The 9,064-nt window shown below is 43.1% G+C and overlaps 2 protein-coding genes across 2 annotated transcripts in view; both read right to left on the reverse strand.

Annotated features, from left to right (window-relative positions):
* Window positions 1-9,064, reverse strand: part of cacng2a (calcium channel, voltage-dependent, gamma subunit 2a) — a gene marked incomplete at both ends in the record, with an annotated part of 80,225 nt that overhangs the window by 55,368 nt on the left and 15,793 nt on the right. The window lies entirely within an intron of this gene.
* LOC308099084 (E3 ubiquitin/ISG15 ligase TRIM25-like) overlaps window positions 1,096-9,064 on the reverse strand; it is a 228,588-nt gene continuing 220,619 nt past the window's right edge. The window contains exon 3 of the mRNA XM_080447664.1: window positions 1,096-2,050. Within this exon, the coding sequence (XP_080303790.1) occupies window positions 1,212-2,050 (839 nt within the window). The 3' untranslated portion in view covers window positions 1,096-1,211. The remainder of the gene's footprint in view (window positions 2,051-9,064) is intronic.

Consider the following 9,064-nt stretch of genomic DNA (forward strand, 5'->3'; position numbering starts at 1 on the left):
ATACACCAATTACCATTTTTGCCATCATTCCTCCATTGCTTCTAGCAGATGTGACTTCAATATTAAACTAGAAAAAGTGCTCCTCGGAGCACAGGTCAGGTACGTCATTGTGGCCTCCTGGTGGCGCTATAATAGGCCAATGTGAAAAGGGTGCCATTTATTCTTAGGTATTTCACAGCAATCAGACACTGCATTCATGATTTGAGGCATTTTGTTCCAAATGTGTTTTGCTAAATTAGACCTGCTGGTGGCGCTATAACAGGCCAATGTGAAAAGGGTGGCATTTCTTCCTCGGCCTAGTGGGAATGTGCGTGTGAAATTTCAAGGAAATCGCAAGCTGCGTGCATAGTTTGAGGCTTTTTGTTCAAAAAGGACCAATCCTGCAAACTTTGGAAGCCAACCATAGGCAATGAGAATGGAATATGGGAAATGTTGATCACATGACTATAGAGATACTGTGTACCGATTTGCATGACGTTTGGATAAAATCTGTAGGAGTAATGTAAAAAAATGGGTTTCGCACAAATCGGCCTCCTGGTGGCGCTATAACAGGCCCATGTGAAAGAATTGGGGCAGAGGTTCTGAATTGGCATCCAGGGAGTGTGTGTGCACAGTTTCGGAGTGACCGGGCAAACGGTGCCGGAGATTAGCTGCTAACACACAGACAGGATGGACACACGGACACACACACACACACGGACACACACACGGACGGACGGAGGGTAAAACATACTCTCTCGCCATGCCTTCGGCCTGGCGGAGACAATAATAACACAAAACAGTAACATATATTCAAATAGTAGTAGTATTTATTTTTGTTAGTTTATTTATTACATGAAAATGAATATACTGGTAATCATTTAATTCCAAGGGGTCTGTAAATGAATTTGTAATTCATCAAATCATTTTTAAACATAAAAAATAATCAATAATTTTCACATGAATAGAAAACCCACAAAATAATGATTACTTCATAACAAAAATGGTTCAGAATATTTTTTTCTTAAAGCCCCAATTCCTCCATGAAATAAATTGTATGAAGACCAGGGGAGAAGTTATTGCATAATAAAAAAGTATGCAATAGCTTCTCATTTGACTATTAAATAAACTTATGACTAACATGTAACAAAGCTTAGGAAGTACATTACTGGTTTCTAATGCCAAATTAATCCTTTGGTTGTTTTATTTATATCAACAGAAGAGTTTACAGTTTAGATAAAAAACAAGACGAAAACTAAAAACAATACAGTTATTATTCTATAGTCATGACAGACAAAACCAAAGTCTGACTTGATGTCACACAACTCAACAGTGCTAAAATCATACAACCCAAATCCAAATCCAGCGTAGAGGGGCTGGGTGAATGGGGTCTGGACGCTGTGCAGGAGAGTCATGGTGTCAGAGACATTGTAGAAGGACAGAGTACCTGCACTGTGATCCAGGTACACTCCTACTCTGGAGGACACAGGACCTGGGATTTTTGTTTCAATGCCTCTGTGTCTGAAAATATAACCCCCTGTCCAACGCCGTAAAGACCAAGATTTATCATTGTATCCAAATCTACTTTCATTAAAGGATCCTGTTCTGCTGATATCCTTATATGAGACTGCTATATCAACAATGTGTCCACTCCACTCTACCTCCCAGTAACGGCGTCCAGTCAGACCCTCTCTACTCAGAACCTGATGCCTGTCAGTGAATCTCTCTGGGTGATGAGGATATGGTTGTTGTATGTACACCTTTTTTACTTTTCTGTTCCCTTTGGACAGACTCAGGTGTTGATGTGTTGTGTTTGGATCCAGTGCGATTGGACATGAATATTGTAAGAACTCAGCTCTGATCTTGAGTTCTGGTGGTGTTGACCACCAGAACCCAAGCCAACCGGGATTCGTGTTGATGTGTTCCTGAGCAAGACACTGAACCCCTAACTGCTCCCTGTGTGTCCCCTGGGTTTGGACAATGCTCCTTATAGGATGTGTCAACATAATAAAAAATAAAAGGAACACTATAATTACCCTCTTTATATTTTTTATTTTAAAAAAGAACTCAGCTCTGGTCTTGGGTTCTGGTGGTGTTGACAGTAAAACATCCACTCTATTCACTGTCTCTGACACGTTTGTCCCTTCATCTTTAAGAATGTCCTCTAGTTTGTCCCTGATCTTTGACACAGCCACAATCACATCTTCAAAGTATCTCAAAGGACGGACAATGCTGCTGACTGGGTGTGTAGATTCACTGATCCTTGAGAGGGAGGTGTAACTGTGTAGAAAATGGATGTCATCCTCTGTATGTGAGATCTGCTCCAGCTCAGCATGGCTTCTCCTCAGTTCAGTAACCTCCTGCTCCACATGCTTCCTCTGTTCTTCAGCTCGATTCACTTCATGTTTCTGCTGGTCTCTGATCTGCTCCCTCACCTCAGATCGTCTTCTCCAAATGGAAGTAATGAGATCAGTAAAGACGGTGTCACTGTCCTCCACTGCTCTATCAGCAGAGTGATTGATGGACTTCACCTCCTGGTGAAGCACCAACACGTCTTCCTCTCTCTCCTGGATTCTCAGCTGGACTTTCTGTTGACTCGTATCAAGCTCTATCTGTCTCTCAGTCCTTTCTGCTGCAGCTGAGATCGTATCATGACCTTTGTGTTCTTCCATGCAGCACAGATAACAGATACACTGCTGATCAGTACGACAGAAAAGCTTCCTCACCTCGTTGTGACGAGAGCAGATGTTCTCCTGAAGTGTGGTGGAGGCTTTGACCAGCTTGTGTTTCTTAAAGGCAGGAGACTGATAGTGAGGCTGGAGGTGAGTGTCACAGTAGGAGACCAGACACTGAAGACAAGTCTTCACAGCTTTCAGTTTTCTCTCAGTGCAGGAATCACAGGCCACATCTCCAGGTCCAGCATAGCAGTGATCAGGAGGAAGAGGTTGGAGTGCTGTCTTCTTCAGGCTCTCCACCATCTCAGCCAACATGGTGTTTTTCTTCAGAACAGGTCTTGGGTTGAACGTCTCTCTGCACTGTGGACAGCTAAATCTCCCTCTTTGATCATCCTGATTCCAGTATCCATCAATACACCTACTGCAGTAGTTGTGTCCACAGGGAACACGCACTGGATCCTTCAGTAGATCCAGACACATAGAACAACAGAACTGGTCCTGGTCCAGTTGAACTGCTTGCTGCTGCTCCATTTTACAACTGACTGTCTGACAAACAGACTGAGTGCAGTTAGGTTTCATTTCCCAGAAATCCCATGACATGGGAGGTTCCTCCTGATTGTGTGTGTGAGTGTGCATGTGTACAATAGTGTGTGTGTGTGTGTGTGTGTGTGTGTGTGTGTGTGTGTGTGTGTGTGTGTGTGTGTGTGTGTGTGTGTGTGTGTGCGTGTGCGTGCATGTGCGTGCGTGCGTGCGTGCGTGCGTGTGTGTGTGTGTGTGTGTGTGCATAGGCAAAATAGACAGTTGCCTTGTTATTTGCATATAGGGTGGCCTGAAACACCACTGTGTGTTTGAGTGTGTTTGTGTAGTCAATGACTACATAGATACTACCGCCCTATTTCTATTCTTAGCTCCATCTCGAAAGTCATGGAAAAAATAGTCTATGAACAGGTCGATAAGTATCTTGCCGAGAAAAATCTAATCTACAAATTCCAATCTGGTTTCAGAACAAACCACTCCACTGACACATGCCTTCTCTATTTGAACGACTCTATCAAACAAGATGTCGACAAGGGCAAATATTGCGGCATGGTCATGCTAGACCTCCAGAAGGCCTTTGACACCGTTAATCACCCAATTATGATCAATAAGCTCAAAGCAATAGGTTTTGATGATACGTCAGTGAACTGGATGAGATCCTACCTGGAAGGGAGGGAGCAAGTGGTGGATATAAACGACACCCAGTCCCCCCCCCCCTCCCTGTGACTTGTGGTGTTCCTCAAGGAAGTATACTAGGACCTTTACTGTTCCTGATATATGTGAATGATATGTCATCAGCCTGCGACTGCAAACTGTTCCTGTTCGCAGATGACTCGGCCCTGCTAGTCTCGGACAGGGACAGGCTGCAGGTTGAGAAAACTCTCAGCTCTGAACTCAACAAGATCTTCATCTGGCTCTCTGACAACAAACTTTCATTACACCTGGGTAAAACTGAATCCATCCTCTTTGGGTCCAGTCCTAACCTTAGCAAGGCAGAGAGTTTCACGATCAAAGTGGGTGATGATGTCATCAAAAGAAAGGATGGAATTACCTAAATTACCTACCTGGGCTCCATCTTGGAGGCAAACCTCTCTGGTAACAAAAACGCAGAAAAAGTGATCAAAAATGTCAACCAAACAACACGCTATTTGTGGAGGATTGATCGTCTAGTCAGTAAGAATACTCTGAAGATTCTTGCAGGGGCCCTCATTCAAGGTCATTATAATTATGCATGCACTTCATGGTATCACAACACCTCCAAGGCCTTAAAAACAAGGCTCCAAACATCCCAAAACAAACTTGTAAGGCTACTTCTTGGCCTCAATCACAAAACCCATCTAACCCCTGCTCATTTTGCTAGGATTGGATGGCTTAGGGTTGAGGACAGAGTACAGCAACTTGCTATGGGCCTGGTCTTCAAGATACACCACAACATTGGGATCCCCCTGTATTTGTCAAAATACTTCCAAAATGTTAATGAAGTCCATGATCATAACACCAGAGGCAGCTCCACAAATCATGTTCAACCCAGATTTGGCTCAACTAAGGGAATGAACTCGTTCTCATGCTATTCATCAAAAATATGGAATGCCCTACCAAAAGGAGTAAAGGAGTGTAAAACCCTACTCACTTTCAAAACTGCCCTAAAGATACACCTTCAGGAGGCTGCAATTCGAAAATGGCCCCTGTCTAAGTCTTAACCTACCCCCCCTCCTCTTTCATTTTCTTCTTTTGTATATGTATTTTTTCTCTCTTCATACCAGTAACCTGAAAGCTGATTGTATGACATTCTGTATAGTAATGTGTATATCTGTCTGTCTCTTATATGTCATCATGATTTGTGTGCGTGGGGTTCTCATCTTAAACAAGCTGCATGCTTAATGAGTCTTCCAGTTTAGTAGACCTTGTATTGTGAATTTGTACTTCCATGTACTGTGATTCTCATGTCTTACTAAATAAAAGTACATCAATCAATCAATCAGATACTAGATAGTAATCATTGCTATATGAGAATCAGAATAAAGTAATCATTGCTATATCATAATCAGAACCAACTTAATTGTCACATCACAGGTTTACAGGTGTAAAGTTCCATCGTTTTTGTTATTTCAACGACTGTTTGACAAACAGACTGAGTGCAGTGTGGCTTAATTGTCTCCGCCAGGTCGAAAGGCATGGCGAGAGAGTATGTTTTACCCCCTGTCTGTCCGTCCGTCCGTGTGTGTGTCCTGTCCGTGTGTTACCTGCTAATCTCCGGCACCGTTGGCCCGCTCGCTGTGAAACTGTGCACACACACTCCCTCGATGCCAATTCAGAACCTCTGCCCCAAATTTTTCACATGGGCCTGTTATAGTGCCACCAGGAGGCCGATTTGTGCAAAACCCATTTTTTGACATTACTCCTACAGATTTTAGATTTTAGCATGGTGGAGACCATGCCGAAGGATGGAAGAAACAGTGTGGGATCGCTAAGGATGAATGTTGATAGTATCACACTAGAAAGTACTGTTCCTGATTAATTCTGTCTTACCTATTTATATTACATATTGTGATGTCACGTGAAGCTTGACCAATCCAAAAACGGGCGGAATAATAATAATAAATATAGCTGCAAGCAGCAATAATACGGGGCCAGTGAATGCAGAAAGAAAAAAGAAAGAAGCAATGATAAGTAATATGCACAATAAGACATAGAAACATAGAAGACTGAACTTGAGAGAAAGAAGACCATGCAATTAACAAATGAGCATTTTAAACCCTCACTAACCCTAACCTCAGTAAAACAACGCCTAAGTCTATCCTCAAGAAACACTATGTGTAAACCCAAAAATGCCAAATCATGATCACCTCAATACATTGCCAGGGACAGGGATCGTACCAGCGACCCACGGACTCACAGGCTGCCTCTCTTCTCATTGAGCTAGATATATGGCCTCCCTGACAGTGTCTGTTGACATCTATAATTATTTTCGTCCATTATGAACCAAGCCTCTGTGTCCCGAACTACTCTAGATAACTGGTTCACAAACCATTTAGCAATAAAGATTTTTTTTGTCTCCTCAGAACAAACTAGTGAAAGTAGCCGATCTACAAGCTGTTGTTTGATTGTAGATCGGCTATTTTCACAATTAAGTATGTCATACATTGAAAAAACATACTCTCTCAAATAATTATTTCAGGTTATCTTTAACAATTACATGTGTATTAATTGACACAATCATGTTGTGTGCAATGCAACTTTAATGAAGTCTGCATCAAGTGAGGCTTGAACTGGCGTCCCTCAGGTTGTGAGGCACACGTTTAAGCGAGAAACCATTGGACCAACAGACAAAAACTGTGAAAAAAGAGATAACACAGATGATACAGTTTCACGCAAATAGCTGAAAAATCCTGGGTTTAAGTGTTTTTCAAACTGCTCAAAATTGCGGACAATCTAAGGGCGGAGCTTACTGGTCAACGTGATAGATGTGTTCCTCATGAGTCAAGGCACATGTGTAAGCAGGTTTAATGGCTGTCGGCCAAACGAGGCATGACTTTTGCCTGTTTAAAGTTTGCATTTTCAAAAAATCGCTATAGCGCCCCCCTTTGACCAATTGGAGTAAGATTGGTTTCAGTGATATTTGGAATGACCCTCTACATTACCGCAAAGTTTAAAAGAAATGTGAGTCTGCATGTATGTGTTAGGGGCAGATGAATAATTGTCATAAAACTGCAATATTCATTGGCTCATTAAAGCTTCATTTTCACTTAGAAAAAATCCGCTCCCTATTTTATGTCGGCATAGGTCCAAAGTTCATGTGTAAAAAGTTTCGTGCAAATTGCTAAAAAATCTCCGGATTCCATAGATTTTAACTGTTTTTCATATAATTCAAAATGGTGGGAGATCTAAAGGTCAGAGGTCAAAAGTCAGAGTGTGAAAGTTGTTCATCATGAGTAGACGCATATGTGTATTGAAGTTTCATGGCTGTAGGTCAAAGAGGGCATGAGTTGTACCTGTTCAAAGTTGGCATTTTCAATTGAGTGCTATAGCGCCACCTTTTGACGAAAGATTGTGAGATGTATTTCTTGATAGTTTTTCATGACCATCTATCATATGGCAGAGTTTCGTAAAAAGCGTATGCACGGTTCAGCCAGAACTGTGAAAAGTGGCAGAAGAATCTGAAGAATAATGCCAATATCAAAACGGAGCCATGCTGCCATGCTGGCAAGCTGGCCCCGTAATAAAAAAAAATTGTAAATGTATTTCTGAATTTTTGTAGGTGAACTATTGTCTTTGTCTGTGTTTGTATCTGTAGTATGTTCGTTCTGTATGATGTGTATTTGGGTGTGTCGGACCCCAGGAAGAATAGCCATGCTTAGTGCAAGTGCTAATGGGGATCCATAATAAAGTAAAGTAAAGTAAATAACTAATGAAGATAACATTAGTGTGATCGCTGAATCGATCCCACAACTTTTAGACTAGGTCCTTAAAAATAATAAAGTATGCAAGTAAGTTTGAAATGTTGTCTCTTTTAAATGTAATTAATATGGACACAAAGAAATGTGCGTCACGTCATTGACAAGGGTCAATGACGTGACGTGACGTGACGTGACGTGACGTGACGTGACGTGACGTGACGTGACTGATGGAAACATTTAATCAGTGAATCAAACTTGCATATATGGTACTTTAACAGTTGAGTTACTCTATTCTAAGACTGTGGACCAGCACATGGTGTGTGGTCCAAGAATCCCAGAATTCTAAATGCCTGGAGAAATCGCTCCTAATGCCTTCCTCTAGCCTTCTAAACGCCCCACTCTTGGGTGCCCCCCTTCCCCCACTCTCTTGGACTGCCTGAGGCAGAATGATTAATTTGTGGCTATTGATTTCTCTTCCTGAGCTGAAAGCATGTGAGAGAGAGTGTGTGTGTGTGTGTGTGTATGAGATAGTGTGAGAGAAAGAAGGAGAGAGAGTCCGAGAGAGACGCACACGGGTGTGAGAGAGAAAGTGTGACTCTGAGAAGAGAAAGAAGAGAGAACCAGTGTCTCTCTATGTATTTGGAGGAAAGCGAGAGGGGGGAGGGAGGGGGGGGCTACATCCAGTATTCAGTGTAGTGCTTCTCTGCAGTTCTTTTTTTCCCTAATCTTTAATGTAGGAAAAAAAGCCATTGGTTGCAGCCTGGATGCGTCAAAGCATGCACCTCACACCCTCTCCCCCCCCCTCTCTCTCTCTCTCTCTCTCTCTATCTCTTTCTCTCTCTTTTATCCTCCTTTCCTCTCCCCGTGTCCCTCCTCTGTGGTGATTGGCAATTCACTGAGTGTCCACATGTCATCGTTTGGCCCGCTGCTACAGTGGTAAGGAGCAAGGCAGAGGGGGAGAAGAGGGACACAGTGGTAAGGAGCCAGGCAGAAGGGGAGAAGAGGGACACAGTGGTAAGGAGCCAGGTAGAGGGGGAGAAGAGGGACACAGTGGTAAGGAGCCAGGTAGAGGGGGAGAAGAGGGACACAGTGGTAAGGAGCCAGGTAGAGGGGGAGAAGAGGGACACAGTGGTAAGGAGCCAGGTAGAGGGGGAGAAGAGGGACACAGTGGTAAGGAGCCAGGTAGAGGGGGAGAAGAGGGACACAGTGGTAAGGAGCCAGGCAGAAGGGGAGAAGAGGGACACAGTGGTAAGGAGCCAGGCAGAAGGGGAAAAGGGGAACAGGGAACCAAATAAAGGGGAGTCATGGCAGGCCAGGTACGTTGGCCAAATTGGTGGAAGCATGTATCTTTGTCCTTGATTCATTACATCTACAGTATGTAAATGCTGACAGGCATTGTCGTCTCTGCATACACCCCCCGACACACAAACACAAAAATGCGTGCGTATATGCTCACAAACACACTCACAGATGCAC

Source organism: Gymnoscopelus braueri (genome assembly GCF_963280865.1).
Source record: "Gymnoscopelus braueri genome assembly, chromosome: 13".
NCBI classification, from domain to species: Eukaryota; Metazoa; Chordata; class Actinopteri; order Myctophiformes; family Myctophidae; genus Gymnoscopelus; species Gymnoscopelus braueri.